The following is a 17412-nucleotide window of genomic DNA, read 5'->3' as shown; positions in this document are numbered from 1 at the left end:
ATTGTGTAACATTTCTGGTAGAGGGCTGATCACCTGCCTTTCTCCATGGGGATGTGATTGTTTTGCCTTCCACAATACGCTATTCAACTTGGCTATTTAATATTTACTTAGAGTGTCCATGGAGTTGTTGTTGCTATGCCTTGAATAGTCCACAGTATGACATTAAACTTTACATTTGACACTTTTCCCGGTGTTATCTTTGAGTTATGCTACGAAATCTCAAAATGAAGCATGATGATAAGAATACTTTATTATATGTGGGAAGTTAAATATAAAAATAAAAAATAGGTTCATAGATGTCATTCATAGTCAATAAACCAGAAGATGCAATCAAAATGTTATTTCAGTCTTTGTTTTTGATCTCTTATACTTTTATAAAATGAGAGCAAATGATTCTGTATTGTTTAGAATAACATTACATAACATAGAGTTCCTAAGATATGCAAACAAATCATCAAATAAGCAATTAACATAATACATAGCTCTTGTTGAGAATGGCAATTTAATAGTTTTGTACAGTCTTTCTCATTATGGGTTGATAGTTCTAAATTACCTCTGAAACCATTTATTTTGAAATTTCTCTCATTTGAATATCTTTACTTTCCAAATTAGCACCATTTTATAGTCTTCAAAAGTCAGAGTGAACAGCTGCACAAATTGTTATTTATTTTTTATTTCATTATTTAGCAGTCAATTCAGTCACATAGCAAAATTTCCATTAAGTGAATCTGGATCATAGACCGCATAAAGAAGTGGACTAAGTGAGTGTGACATCACCCATAGTGTCTAGCTCCAGTCAAATGAGGCTCATCGAGGCTTGACATTATAGGGAAGAATTGCGAGCCAAGTTCCACATTAGAAATTGGAATTGATTTACAGAAAAAAACACTGAAATAAAAACAAAAGGATCATGTAGAGAGAGATAATACGAGCAAGATCAAAATGAGGAGTAGCAGCAGCAGTTACAGAGAGTCTATGATCTGGATTCATTATTCAGTTAAATAGTTTGTACTTCAATAAGATTACCACCATTTATCTGATAATTTGAACACTTTATAAAGCATTTTCTAAATGAATACTAACTAGACATTTCCACAGTGTGCAAATGTATTTCCATCTGTCTGGTATCACTGATGAAAGGAGGAACCAGGGAATCAAGTGCATCTTTCTTTTTTAGGACCCAGTATTTATTTAAACTACCTGCCAGTTTACATAAGCCTAAATAGCTACACACTGGTGCTTGTTTTACCAGACTCACATGTTCAGTGTAAACCAGTAATTAGCCTGCCCATGTGAACAGCGCAGGTGATACTCTGGGGGGCTTTGGCTCCATCCACACTTCAGTATTAATAATCAAGGTGTTTAAATAATGCAATGTTCACATTTATTATTAAAACCAGCAGCGGTGCATTCAGTCTATCAACGTGTGTTATGATTGAGATCAAACATGGGGCTGGGGGCTTGGCATTTCCACATAAACCCACTTCATCTCTCCATCCCTCTCTCTCACAAAACGCATGCTACCAACCATCAATTCAGTGCATCTTGACCTTTATAGAAGCAGACTTGTACATCCAGTGTATTTGTCATAGACTGTGGCATAAATACAAAATTCTTCTCAATTTCCTCTGTTTCCTTGTGACTGACACATATTGGCACAAACATTTCAGGAAGTCTTGTTTGTTGGATTAGTTGTGCTGTAGCTTAGGAGGAAATTAGATTTGAACGTGCAAGACGGCCTGCTAAAGCAATTATACTAAGCTGTTTGTACAGGTGCACCTTTGTGATACTGCAATAGCCCACTAGGTTATATCTTATTCACCAGTGGCTTAATAATAACTGTCTATAGTAGCCAATAGCAAATACAAAGCCATTCACTGTGAGATCATATACAAATATTGAGAGAATAACTAAATATACTGAACAAAATACTACAAAAGTAAATTTATTTCCAATTAAATTACTTAGAGTGCTGGAAAAACATCACACTGCACACTGCACTCAAGTTTTGGGTAGGCACAACAACATAGCAGTTTTTTACTCTTAACATATAGCATTTTTTACCATAAAGTTTAAACAAAAAATGTTTTTATTAACTTTCTTTTTTGTAACTAGAGCTCAACAGAGACAGACAACCAAGGGGCTAATCAGCTGACAATTAATAATGAACATAAGACCACTAATCGGAAGAATGCTCTGAAAAGGTATTAAGTTACAGAATATTGAATACCTGCATTAAAATGTATTTCGTAATTATTCCGATTCATGGTCCAATCAGACTACTGTATTTTCAATATTTTTACACAGAGTTGAGCATATATTATAGCGTAAAGACATATGTAAAAACATAGCTTTATATTTGTTTTACTGTTTGTTCTGCATTTCCTATCTCTAATTAAAGGAAGGAAAATTTACATATATGCTGACAGAGAAATGTTTTGCATTTTTCACACACTAATATTGTACAGTGTGAAGCCTAAATTTGTAATATGTTTGATTTTAAAACGGTAACTTTATTCTGAATGCCACCACATGAAAAATTTACTGTAGCGGAATACAGTTATCCCAAATTAGTATTAAGAATATATATCACCAGTACATTTATTCAGTTACTTCTCCAACATTGTATAAGATGTGTAATTCAATTTTCAAAGTGAGACTTTGAAAATCAAATATTCTGCAACCTGTCTTCATAACTTAGCAATTTCTAATATGGTGTGAATATTAGCCTCAGTCATGCCTTTAAACTATTAATATTAGATTTTTATTTATCATAATTTTTTAAGTCACTGAGAACAATTAATGCTGACTTCAAGGACTATTGAGCTACATAGAAATAGCAGTAAAGGATAATTAAATCTAGTGTTACCTATAGAAAAAGCGATCATATATGTATATCGGATATAAATTTACACTTGCAATATTGGGATTCATCAAACAAGGTTTTAACTTCTATAGGTCTATGTTACCATTTCTGTTCTTCTTGTATGACAGATCCAGCCCATGTAAAAGTCTTCCTATCTCTTTCTATAGTATCCATCTATCACACGAAACCTTTAAAGTAGTGAACCCTGCTGTGGCTACAGATCTCCTCTTCACTCACTCACTCCCCAGTTACACGCTGTCATGTGTGATCCACTTCCTACTGCACTGCTCAAGCTGGACCATGCCATTACTCTATAAGACCTCTGTCCTCCCAACATTGTCCACCCTGAAACTCATATCCATCTGTCTAGTTTTGATTTTTGATTTTTCTGTTCCACTGCAGCAAGATCCCATTTTCCCCAGATGAAGTGTCTCCACAGGTCTGATAGAACAGAACTTAAGCCAGCACCCTGGACTTATTACTTCTGTCAACGAGGATGTGAATCGGATGTCTTTGGAGAATTGAACAGGAACTAGACTTGACATGTGTTTTCAGTATTTTCGGAAATGTACTATGAAGGTGAATTCTTTTAAATGTCAATGATAAAAAAGTGGTTGACCTAAAATGTGTTCACATTTAAAGGATTTATATTATACTATATTCTAATCTATCTTATAATGTAGTTTCTTCATCAAAAATATACATAAATATATAGTTTAATTCACATATGTTGACACACAAACTCTGCACATTAAGTCTAATTTCTTCTCTCACACAGAAAACATTTTGTTCCTCCTTGTGATGTCATGTGGTAATACAAGAAGTGCTCCATTGTGTTTTTAAACCCCATACACCTTCACTAGAATCATTTGGATAATTTAAGACCTGGAATTGCCAATCTTTACTGAACAAAAGGTAAAAGGTAGCTGCTTCATCACATCATATGGTAGAACAGAGGTTTTGGAGATATAGACAAATTAATAATGATGGATTAATCAAACATGTGTGAATGAAACAAAATACTACTCCAGGGATGTTTCATAAACATTTTGTTTATGGATTGTTTGTTAGCATAACAAACAATGTGGATCATGAAGACCTTTCATTGTTGAAAGTGGAACAGAAACAGCCTGTTGTGTGTCTTGAAATTGCTATTTTATAAATGATTGATAATGTTTGGTGTGAAACAGGCACACATGTCATTCTCACCTTCATTACACATGCAGCTCAACGTCTCAGAAATCATAATCATGCTACTTCGTCTCATTAAGTCCTGGCTTGACAGCTAATTGTCTGTTCAAGCAAAGGTGCCATTTTCATCCAATTTTCCATCAAAGCTATTTTGAATAATGTCTTTGAAATAATTGGCGCCCTCTGTTGCAACTAGGGATAATTAGCTAGCAGCATGTAATTTTGTAACTCAAATCAAACATAACCTTTGGTTAAGCTTCATACTTTCAGCAAAGGTTGAATGATTTAAATTAACACTTTTCATTATACAAGCTGAGGAAAGGATAATAATTTGTATTTTCAAATTCTGCACTGTAATGTTGTGCATTTCTTTGGCCCCCATTTATGATTTTCTGATTGAATTTCTTTGGTTTAACCAAACATTGAGCTGTTTGAGAGTTTGGAGCCTATTCCTGCAACTGGGGTCTGGAGGAGGAGGGCACCCACGACAATGATCACAACAGAAACAGTGACTGAAAGCCTTTCTGTCCATAAACAAAAGGCTTGTGGTGTGACTGAATGACTTGAGCTTTAGGTGGGCCAACAGTGACAAACAACAAGTAGGCCAAATAAAAAGTACCTTAACCTTAACTCAGTCCAGACTGAGGATTCCATTCATATACTGTACAAAGTTATCTGGCACAATCTAACACAAAATGCTTCAAATGAATTCACTGTGTAGGACCTCTGATGTTGGACCTACCCAGAATAGCAAGCACAGTGTTGTCTTTGAGCACCTCCATAGAGCCGGAGCAGACAAAGTAAATGGCCTGTAGCGCATCTCCCTGGCGAATGAGGAACTCTCCCGGGGCGCAGAAGGACGTCTTGATGATGAGGGACAGTGAGCGCAAACACCCCCTACTGGCTGACTCAAACAGTGGCAGCTGGAGGAGCTCTTTGTTCAGATGCATGGCGATATCTGCTCGCAACTCGTCAGGAAAGTCCTTTAGGAGCTGGTGGGAGAAGACTGAGGTTAAAGGCCAAATTATATAATATGTTTTATCCTCACAGTGCTCTGGGTGGGCACTATTTATCCAGGGTTGGGACTGACACAGACTTGAACAGTTTTGTCGCAGTAGTAAGACACAACAGAACCAATAGTTACATAGAAGCTGTAGTCCAAGCTGAGTCATTTATATTAATAAAGTGGTAATTGAAAGTAAAAGACTTGTAGTTCTTGGAAAATAATGCAGCATACTTTGTGAGAAATTATAAAATCTATTTAATATTAAAGTGGTCACTATCCGATGACCTTGTAAAACCTTTATTCAATTGGAAAAATGAGGCAAAGCCAATTAAAGAAGTACAAGAAACTCACATTGAACAATACAAATTATAATTGCCTAGCTTCTCCGCAGTTAGTCGTTTCATTGTCAGTATCTCACATTTGTGTCTAATAAAGATTATGATGTTGTCTAAATTAGGTACAGCACTTTTAAACAGGTCAGATCTGGTCCTTTCTTAAACTTACTTAGCTTCATATAATTCACAGTTTGAGTCAGAGCACAAATCAGTCAGATAGAATTGACCCTCACCTCGCTGACATCTATTCCATTGTTGACAGACCACATTGTCTGGAAACATTCAAGCATGCGTTGCTCAAGGGCTTTGGGCAGGCGGTGCACCCTGATGAAGTCCTTCAGGTCCTTTGTGCGTGTGTGGTACAGCGAGCGCCGTGAGTACATCCTCTGTATGATGGCAGTCACGTTACCGAAAACCACTGCATGCATCAAGGCTAAAACACACAGAAAAATATATTTGAAATATATTTAAAAGCATTGCACCAGAGGGAAAAAGCAGAGTTAAAGTGACTGTAGTTAAGCAGAAAGTGGTTTCAATTTAATTACCAACGGCACAACAGTGTTCAATGATTATAAATGTTCAAAGGATACAAGGAACAAAGTCCTTAAGAGGATTGCTGTGTAAGTGTTATTGTTGATTCACTATTTGCTAATTAACTCAGCAGGACAATAGTCAAGCCAGAGGTGTTGTACACATGAAATATCTAGAAATATGTTGAGCAGTAAAAATAGAAGACTAAAAGTGCAATGCAGTGGCAGTATCACACCGTAACAGTAGTGATAAAGCTCTATTCAAATAGTACCCTATATGTACCTATCTTACAAATGTAGTCAAAAATGCAAAAAATCTATTGTTGTACACTCTATGAAAATGGACCAATGGGTAAATCCAAATTCAAATCCACTTAAATTGTATTTTTTTAAGCATGAGTTTCCAAAGTACTGCTCATAGATTACATTAAATTCCACCCACTGTTACAAAGATAATACAAACAAGTCAAAGCTACAATAAATAATAATAATAACATAAAAAATATAGCAGCAAGTGGCAATGATCGCTCGCTCATGCCTGCGCCATTCCTATGCTGTATCCTGCACATGCTGTGCCCTGAAAACACTGCGCCCTGCAAATGCACTTAACCCCTAACCCTTAACCTAACCCTACCTTAACTCCTAACCCTAGCCCTAACCCTAAATGTAGCCCTACCCCTAACTGTACCCCAATTCTAGGTCTAACCTTACCCCTAGCCCTAACACAATCCTCGGTCAACCCTAATCGTAACCTTAACCCTCGCCTAACCTTCGCTCAACTTATAATGCCAAATGCACTCAGTATAATTTTATATATATTTATATTTATTTGTAACTCCTGTTTGCTCAACTTTGCTATACAAGTCACACAAATAAAAAGTACCCCATAGACCTGTGCACTGCCATTGGCCCTCTGAATGTAACTTGCTGAGAAGGCATCCTGGAGCGGGCCACCTACACAGCCCAGTGCAGCCCTGACTAATGCGTTCACATCTGAATGACTGTTCCCTCCGGCACATTGACCAACAGAGCAGATATACTAACTCTGCAAAATACTCCACAGCTGCCAAGCACACCCAAGGAGATCACAACTAATAACAAAACTTTGACATAAAACTTCAATTGTACATGTACTGTTTTTGCAATTATGAAAATGTATAGAAATACATCTTTAAAGGTGCACTATGTAACTTTCTGATTGGGGGTCTGTCATCTGCTTCTTTCTATGGATATGCCATTGCTCTATCTGGAGTGTTCTACAGTATGACAATAAATAGCTCTACCTTACATTTATTAAATTACAGGTGCTTTAATAGCTTCAAAATACCTGAAAAAAGCATTATAAATATGATCGAGTTTTGTCTCTCCACAGATTTGGTCTGGTTTGGTCTCGGTGTAGATGAAAAGGTTTAATACCATACTGTGAAACATTCCAGAGATGTTATTGCTATGACAGGAATGTTCCACAGTATGGCATTAAATTTAATTTTCTGCACCAGGCCAAGTTACAGGTCAGATCTGTGTGGAGGCGAGCCCACTGACAGTAAGCAACATAAACATTCATCACCAGCATCATACTAGGGAAAATTCCAACAGCAATAACATCCTCATGGAGACAAATGGCCGCTTATCAGAAAGATTATGTAGTGCACCTTTAAAGGGGAGCATGATGTTTTAATGTTTTGGTGTCCTTAAAATCATAATCAGTGATTCTTTAGTCTGCCAAATTTTCCAAAGTGCCACTGTGAAAATGGATTGGAACCCTTACATGTAAAGTGCTCAAGTCAAGTCGGTATAAAAGACTAGTGAAAGTGTTTTTTTTCCCCAGGTGGCTATTATGTGAACGACAAAAGATGTTTTTTTTCTGAACCTGGGAAAGAACAAATTGTGCAATACTGTGTGCTGATGTCCCACTGTCAGTAGATAATAGATAGAGAAACTAGAATATAAAACTGTAACAGTAGATCAGGACATAGTAAGAAGAATGGGTTTAGAACAAGGCAATATTTACAGTGTAGAAAAGATGCACAGTTTGTTAACTGTAAATTATTTTGTTAGAAATGCATTTAAAACTAACTATATAAAAGGTATTATGGGTTGAACCCATAATAATGCCTATTGTGGTGCAAGATATGGTGAGTTAAAATGAAAAAAAAAAAAAAAAAAAAGATTTACAAACAGTTGCACAGTTCAACACTCTAGCGGCAGAAGTTTGAGACAAGTCAAATTTGTCAAGTTAGCACGTCGATTTAGAAGTATTTCCTACATTTTTATAAATCAAAATCTGACATTACTATGGACTATGTTTAGCGTTATAAAACATAGCCCATAAAATTGTAGGACATTATGTTTTTGTTACATATATTATTATTACTTAGTAAAATACACAGTACAAAAGGAGAAACAATTGCATCTGGGCTATTAATACAAAAGAGAAAGAGAAAGGTAAGACCACAAACCTCCAATGAGCATGGTGCAGATGGAGAAAATCTTTTCCGAGTCAGTGTTGGCTGACACATTCCCGAAGCCCACGCTGGTCAGACTGCTCAGGGCGAAGTACAGAGAGGTCACATAGCTACTGCGCATAGAAGGACCCCCTGCCAGGACCCCCATGCCCCCGCCCCCTGCACCTGCCCCGGACACAACATCTGCTGCCGATATATTCCCAAAGTACTGAGAGGAGTTCCAGGAGGTCTGCGCCACCACCTCTGGCCCGGTCAGGTTCCACTGGCTGCTGTTGGGCTGCAGGCTGCTTACCACCCCCGGAACCAGGGTGGGAGAGGGGGACAGGAAGTAAGGAGTGCCCAGGCGCTTGGCCAGTTCATGCAGCCAACCTGAACAAGAGAAAAAAGTATATTAACCATAGCAAATAGGACCTGTCATACATGGAAACAAAAAACAAATATAGTCGCAAGTGGCAATGATCGGCCCGCACGTGCGCCAACGCTGTACCAACGCTGTGCAAACACTGCGCCCTGCATTTTTTTTTTGGCCATCTTTCCTATACCCTAAAGTTTCAAAAAAATACATTAATAAAATTTCACCCTATTGAAGCGTAAAACTACAACTTTTGAACACATATTTTTTAGAATGCATTAAAAATGAATGAGGACGGCCACACTGCCAACACTTGGTACGTGTATATTTCAGAAATAGAACCCTATTTGTTGATACTCTATGTGAGTGTATACGTGTATCCCCATCAAAATGCATAGAGCATTTGTCTGTTGTTGCATTTGTGCTTTTACCATGAGCACAGTGTTTTCCTGGGGCAGTTATGAAGCACAAGTTTGAATGTTGGGCAAATTTTGCCACTGTTCACTAGGTAAAAAATGTGTAAGAACAGTGTTCCGCTTTTTTCTATATACTGTATTAAACTAGTCATTTTCAAAAAGCTCTGGCACATTCCTGCGTCATGGTGGGTGTACCTGGTCACTACAGGCAAATCACTTCACATCATTTCACTTTCCGACTACTCTTATCATTGCATCGCTTTGTGATACTAATAGACCCTTCGCCAGCTTCTGGTGCTCAGACCTAAAAATAATGCCAACATTTCACTTTGTCTGAGAGCATCTCCAATCTTTTTTGGAATTGACATTCTTCATCCTTCAGAATAACTGATTAGGCATCATTAAAATTGTTTCATAAAATAGACAACAATCAAAATAGTTTAAACCAACTTTCTACAAAGAGAATAGTGAAACTAAGGACAGACAAGGCACAAAGGAACTAGAACAAAAGGTAAAGCTATATTGAAAAATGGACCGACAGAAATGATAAGCCGCAAGTTACACCAGGGGCAAAACAAATCACATTGCATATGTGTGTATGTGCAGACCAGGGCAGAGGATGCAAAGCTTTACATATTTATATTCCAAGACCAGTGTGACCTGTGTGTGTACACATGCATGTGTGCTTGCTCATGTATGTGCGTGTGTGTGAGTGTGTGTGTGTGTGTGTGCATGTGTTTACTACTTGGTGTGTACCTGCTGCTGTCATGTGTCACTGCCTGCAGACTCTGACAACTGAGCTGGGAGAAGAGTCACAACCAAACAAACAACATTAGAGGATTTAACACCTGAGTAGTTTTCTAATTACTTTGTCATTAGCAGCTCTTAACCTGTGCAGCACTCTGGAGTCACGGACAAGACGAAGGCTGAACTGTGTGTGTACTGATAACAAATAAGGTACAAGGACTTCCTTTTATCCCGTCACTCAGGGGGGAAACACAGAGCACTCTGTACATTACTCATGTGCGGGTTGTCATGTGATAATGGATTCTGAGATAACATTCACATACAAGCCACTCCCCCCATCTAATCTCAACAGTCATGCAGAAATACAGTGAATTATCCTATTCCAGTAACTCAACACCAGCCCATATCAATTTACATTAAAATATTCCCCTATATTACATCAGCTGCATTTAAATCAGAACTCACAAACCAGTGTTCTCTTGGTACCTGTCCCGAAGGACAAAGAGGTTACATTCACATGACATTGCAACAGTCTTTATAGTTTATAATTGAGCTGGAGAACACATCAGAATTCTAGGGTGGGATCCCTTGTTTAACTGTCAGATTGCAGATCTGTTGAACTGATCAATATATCAGTAATTACTGGGTCTATCCACATGACATCGTCTTCTCTAAACTCAAGTGCAGTGCATTAATTTTTTTGCAAGTGCTAGAAAGTGGTGCCATTATTCAAAAGCAACAAACTCATTTTGAATGTTGGAAAAACAACAAGCATTGTCATTGGGCTAAACATTCCATAAGAGCCAAATCTCAGCTAAATCTCTCTATAACGTATACAACCTTGAAACAGTGGAGGAGTCTGGAGTCTGGATAGACAGGCAACTGTACTGGGACCATTAAGTAAACAGCATGGTCTCTAAAATGGGAAGCAGTCTAGCAGCAATAAAAATATGTTCAAAATACTGTACTTAACTAAACAAATCATCCCATATGTCATTCAGAGCCCAGTTTTGTCTCATTTGGATCATTGTGCAGTCATTTGGTCAAATACTTCATTGGATAATGTGAGAAAATTACAGCTAGTGCAAAACAGAGCTGCACGTGTGGTGCTAAAATATGCTTTTAGGGCTAATGCTGCTAAATACATAAACTACTTTCTTGGCTTTCTAGATGGCTCTATGCAAAAACAAACTTTTTAAGAAATATTACTACAACTCAGACACACTGTATATTCTACCCCAAACTCACTTTCAGTAAAAATACTCATTGTTATTCAACAAGGGATTTTGAAGGGCAATGTTTCACTCTGTTTCAAAATGTAGAACGAATCAGGACCACCAAGTACATTGAAGTTTGCAGCAATGAAGGAATGGAATCATTTACCACTGAATATAAGGGGACAAAGTGGGGGTATAGGTTCAAAAAGCAACTCAGAAAGCATAGCTGGCAACAAATGTTGGAAACTATGTGAATAAAGCAAGTGTGAGCTGGTTTTCATGTAATTTCATGTTTTATCTGGAATCGTTATTGTTATTACAATTCCAGAAATTGTGTTTTTAGTTTTTATAGTTAGTTCGGTGTAAAAATGTAATTGTTTTTAGTTGGGTCATTGTGAAAAAAATTAAATGATCCCAAGAAGAGAAGCTGTTGCAATGTGCTGCAGATTTTAATGGGGATCAAAATAATCAAGACACTTGGCTGCTTGAAGATGTATGAACTTGAACTCATAAAAATAATATGGCAAGTTTATGGAGCCAAATAAACGAGGTTCAACACATATTCAAAAACAGTGACTTTTACATAATCAAATTCTAGAGAACTGTTACTATTGAAACAGTTGTATCAGGGAGCAAAAGTACCAAATAAGTTAGAGCTGATAACAATAACTCATGATACAAACTTTTGTGTTAAAACAGAGGCTTAAAATAAATAAAATAATGGAATAATGGATTGGACTATGAACCAAACATGACTATTTCACGCTCTGTGTGAAAGAACAGCCCTGTCTGCTGGTGTAATGGAGAGCAGGGTTTGAGATATATGACACTTCAGTGATGTTCACATAGAAACTGCAGTGTTCAGCCTCTGCCTCTGTCCATGGTGCTGAATTCACGATCACAAGCTGTCCATGGTGCTAGTTACTCCATAGCAGCTCACAGTGCATGCATGACACTTGTCCAGATTCTAATGTGTTTCAGCAGACTACTCAGGGAGGATATATGTAAAGATTCTTGAAAAAAGAAGAGATTTCACAGTAATCTGAAGGTGGGATTCTATTTCTAAGAATCTAATCTTGTCTTATCAGTTGTCACATAAAAAATAGATATGAAAAAATAAAATATCATATCTATTTTGATGTAAAGGTGACAAAGACTCAAAGTAATATACAATGTTATCTTTTTTTTTTTTTTAAATACACTGAACTGAAATGATTGCAGGTCTTTTGGGGTAAATGTAACATTATAAAAGCATACGCAGGCAGCCTGGCCTATATTTTTGTACACTTATTCAACTATATTTAGAGGTGTCACAAAAAATATTCACTCTTCACTTAACTCTCCAAAGGCAAAAGAGAATATTCACTTTGAGAACTAGAATTATAATGATTAAACGTCTATGTAATGGAGACAGCTATAGGCTAAGTAAAAGGTACTTTATAATTATCCATAATGTGCCTTAGTGTGCTATGATACTGTAATACTTGTCACTCTTCACTTTCTCTAATTCATGCTCCACGAAGCCTGACGTTCACAGCAGCAGTTATATGAACAGCCCTCGCTCTGCTCCGCTTTAAATATTGATGTCGAACTGTGCCACTGACATACACTATCTCCAAGTGACTGGCAGAGAAAGGGCCTCCGCTGTATGGACATGCCGATATCAGAGCGCTGTGGTGAAAGAGCCTGTGTCACCAATAGGTCAGCCTGGTCCTGTGTGTCCACTGGACGTTTTCTCTTTCTGAATGCAGTATTGATGGGGCATAAAGATACACTGACTGTGTTACGTACGATCAGAATCAGTGACAAGCCAAGAAGAAGAAGAAGGAAGTGAGTAGTAGTGTAATAATATAGTTATGAATTACTATGTGCACTGACCGTTACCCTTGAGAAGTTTAATGAAAACATCTATTGTATAGTTATGGTAATGAGGAATATATTATGGAGCAACTAATGATGAGTTTGACAAGAATAATTTGTGATGGCTCATTGAACTAAGAACGCACCAATACAGCTTTTTCTGTTACGATGCAGATGCTTTGGCTTTAAAAGCCAATATCAACCAATAATAGGGCAGAGACTAAATAAAGTGAAACTATAATTTATTTCCTTTAAACATATGGCGTATGGTTAATTTATTTATTTTTTTATCTAAACGTGCTTTGAAACTGTTATTTATCATTTTAAGTAACTACAGAACAATATCACTAGGTGTTTGGACCACAATTAATATTACACAAATGTATTGACCAAAATAGGATATTGACTGAACCGATATCTGATCAAAATGTTCAGTACCGTAGTAGTAGCAGTGATATCTGATACCAGTAACATATCGGTACATGGGACCTCATTAAATCAGGACCTCATTAAAACTCATTCCTCCACATCTTAGGCTCTAGCTACCCCCTGCTTTGGCCCTGTTCATCCCACAGTGTCACTGTCTCTAAACTACTCAACACATCTGTCTCTGAACTGTCTGTCCCTTTTTTTCTTCTATTCTTGTCTTTCCTAAATTTCTGTGAAGAAACAAACCCATTGTAATTACAGTGTCTCTGTGTGTCAGTGAAATGTGCCTCCTTTAGTTAATAGAGTTCATTAGATAAGAGAAGAGTCATCAGAAATTCAAATCTACAATTTAATCTGGGAAAAACATTATTTGGAAAGTTGAAAGTGTTCCTTTCCGTGCTCTGTGGATCTCATCTTCTCTTTATCCTTTTTTATCATGGCTGAATATTCAGAGTACACTCTGAGTAGCAGTGAAATGTGGCAGCAGTAAACAAATGCAGACTAAAAGCTTTCCGACCAAAGAGGAAATGGACCACAATTCTCTTTGGAGTAATAATACTCATCTACACAAGCTACTTTTAGACATCGGTAAATATCTAATGTAATGGCTTTGTATATAGACTATAAACACAAAGTAATATGCAGGCCCCAGGAAATAATTGATTTACAGTTAATGTGATACCATATATGCTACATAGTATAGCATTATTTTCCACAATATAATAATAATTATGTGCGTAATACAGACAAACTTTCTGTCATGCTGTTGTTTAGACTCTGCTGCAACAAGTAGTTGATCAAATAAAATCCTTGAAACATTTGTTTTCTTTCAAAAGTGACACTAAATATGAAGACACAAAGCCGTTGTCAAGAATTTCTTCAGGCTGCCAATATTATGTGTTCTGTGTCTCATACCAAGTGACTTTATGACCATATATGACCATATGCCCTTCTAGTATGTGGTTCAAGAACATTTCACCAGAGCTCCTATTGAATGACTTTGTCCTATCACATAAGTCTCATTATATGGCTGCTTATCTAATCCTTACTTTTGACAACTATTTCTGAATTGAATTCAACTTTGAGGATCAAACTTTGCTGCTTAATACCATATATATCCTGTTAATCAAAACATTTATTAAACTCAAAAAGCCTGCCTTATGCATGATTAGTATAAAGAACATATATAAAGAGCACTGACCAATGTCCCAGGACCCCGGGCTCCCGATCTCCCTGCGTCCGATGAAGTACCACACACAGGCCATCCAGTGTGCCAGCAGCCCAAACATGGACATGAGCAGAGTCAGCACCACTGCACTGTACTGGGAGTAACGCTCCAACTTCTGCAGCAGCCTCAGTAACCGCAACAACCGCACCGTCTTCAGCAGGTTCACTCCAAAGTACTACAAACAAATTATTACATGAATACGTTTATCAGGTAGGAAAAGGACTTTGCAACAGTGGCCATAAAAAAAGTAATAATCCTAATAAATAATCAAGTTTCCCAAGAAATAGATCTGATTATTGCGGTGTGTTTACAAGCACAAAAGAAATCTGTTCTGATCTGATAATCACAAACACATGTTAGTCAATTAGTGGATTTGTAGATAATGGAGTAACTGTTGTATTTGGAAGGCAAACAATGAATTTCAAAATTAACACGTCTAATCTTGCATAATTTTCTGCACATGTGCGAACAATGAGAAAGAAATCAGACTACTCACATCTGATGTTTACTGACTGTTTACGTTACATTACAATAATTTAAAATCAGAAAAAGATTAGATTTTTGGTGTGCATGTAAATACAGTCACTGCTCTATTAGATTCTTTGGTCAACTTGTTGTTTCAGAAAATTCTAATTTCAGTGGATCAACAAGAGTATGAATAATTTAGTTGCAGATTTTGATCTCTTTTGGAGAGTGGAATTTTAGACCAATGATACATCTTTCAATATTCAAAGCTATCTTTGCATATTACTGCATATAAGAATCTGTTAAGTGATTGTACGACTTTATGTCAAATGCAATTCAGCCTAAAGTTTTTTTTTTGTTGTTTTTTTTTTTCATTTCTGAAGCATGGGGGAAATCAAACTCAGCATCATCTTGGCTTGGCTCGGGGCCAGGTGTCTGCAGTGGAGGAGTTTGGCTGTGGTGTGGATGTGAGACTCACAGGGGAGGGTTTGACATTATGCTCCATTGTGTTCTGTCTCAAAACTTGGCACATGGAAAATGAACTATTGAGATTCATAAGATTGTCCTTTCATAGCCGATATAAGATGAGAGGGCTGATTTGCCAACCCCCTGTATTGTGTCACAGATGTCTGGTAAGCTTATTGATGAATATAAACAAGTATTACGCCCCCTGGAGGTGCACAGAGGCATGACTCACCACACTGACGTTGAAAGCGTACAGCAGGTCAAAGGGAAGAGCCGCGATGAGGTCCACAAACAGCCAGGTGGTGACATAGTGGACACAGATGGAGCGGGCGTCATACACCACCTGACCAGACGTGCTCACAAAGGTAGTGCGGAAGTTTAGCACAATGTCTGAAAGAATTTACACAGATGAATGGTTTTCAGATTTTACAATTGTGAACGCGTTTTTCCAATTACTTACATTGTATTTTCCAAAGAAATACTTTTTTTTTTTTTTTTTTTTTTAAATCCACACATGTTTAACCTGAACCTGACAAAAAATGAGAGGATTAACAACTACTTCATTATTATAATAGTCGAATGGTAATAGAGCTATACAGTATATTAGATATATTAGACAATGGTAGACCCAAAAACCAGAGGTCAAGTGTCCATTTGTGCTGTATATGTTTTTTTTGTTTTTTTTTTTCTTTGAGACAATTTGAGGCAGTTTGGGAAGGCAGGATGAAAATAATTTGTTCAGTTGTTTGCTTTAAAACAACTATTCTACACAATATGAACAGTTTTGGTTTCTTTAACCGCCTTATTTTTATTATTAACAAAAGTGTAACCTGAGCTCAAAGCCATTCCCAACATATACGTTGCGAGTTGGCTTCCACTCACTACTACTGCTTTGTCACTACTACAGTGCCATACTACCACAAACACTAATTGAAATAATGTACACATTTTGTCATAACTTAGCTTAACCTTTTATTATTCCAAAAAGAAATTAACTGACAAATCTCTGTAACTTTACTGCAGGGCGCCTATAGAGTTTTATTGTTGCCGTTTGTGCCATTCGGTTCCATTAAGCTAAATGGTCCTTTAAAGTGCACTCATAAGTTTTGTACAGTGAGGTGGACGGAGACGAACTCTGAGGGAAATGAGTTTGCCATCAGACATAATTGTCCAGTGTAATGCCTCATATCCTTTTACTGCTGAGTGGGAATAATAACAAAAAGTACAATTAAACTTTGGTATTGACAAATGACTCTCTTGCAACTTGTTACTGTTTTCTTTAGGAATATGATGAGACAGTTTGTACGAGTTGTATGAATACAAAGTCAAGCACAATTATGTAAAGGCTTTTAAGGATTTCAAAAGATGGCTGAAACAATACAGCTCAGTTGTGATACATTTGATTATTGTGTCACATTATGTAATTCTTGTTAGCTTCTTTTTTTCTTTTTGGGAATGCTACAGCAAAAATCCCCCAGTGTGCACTTGACTATGACAATTTGGCATTGATTTGATACTACCCCTTATGGTAATTTGTCAAAATCTGCATAAAATATTATCAACTACCTGTCAAAAGTTTGCACTCACCCTTAAGGTCAATGTTTTTTGCTAAATGTTTACTACTTTCTATTTTGTGGATACATATAGAATACATCCAATACATGAAATAAGATACCGTATATGGAATTATGTAGCAAAGAATGATATAGTAAAGGGAATGGGAGAGTGTGTTCGAACTTTTGACTTGTATTGTAAGTTCAAAAACAGCATCAGGCAAAGGTTTGCACACACTGGGCCTGATCTTGCCCCCGATCTTAGCACTAGTGCAAGTGTGGAGCGT

The 17412-nt window shown here is 37.1% G+C and overlaps 1 protein-coding gene across 1 annotated transcript in view; it reads right to left on the bottom strand.

The window, feature by feature from the left end:
- kcnh3 (potassium voltage-gated channel, subfamily H (eag-related), member 3) overlaps positions 1–17412 on the bottom strand; it is a 106170-nt gene that overhangs the window by 7674 nt on the left and 81084 nt on the right. The window contains exons 6-10 of the mRNA XM_055149234.1: positions 15805–15962; positions 14616–14817; positions 8388–8762; positions 5632–5831; positions 4800–5049 (exon numbers count right to left, since the gene is read on the bottom strand). Of these exons, the coding sequence (XP_055005209.1) occupies positions 4800–5049; positions 5632–5831; positions 8388–8762; positions 14616–14817; positions 15805–15962 (1185 nt within the window). The remainder of the gene's footprint in view (positions 1–4799; positions 5050–5631; positions 5832–8387; positions 8763–14615; positions 14818–15804; positions 15963–17412) is intronic.

The sequence above is a fragment of the Boleophthalmus pectinirostris genome, unplaced genomic scaffold (assembly GCF_026225935.1).
Source record: "Boleophthalmus pectinirostris isolate CB_2022bp ecotype Guang Dong unplaced genomic scaffold, ASM2622593v1 HiC_scaffold_1, whole genome shotgun sequence".
Lineage (NCBI taxonomy): Eukaryota > Metazoa > Chordata > Actinopteri > Gobiiformes > Gobiidae > Boleophthalmus > Boleophthalmus pectinirostris.
Note: the sequence above shows the minus strand (reverse complement) of the source record. Positions and strands in the feature narration are given on the sequence as shown.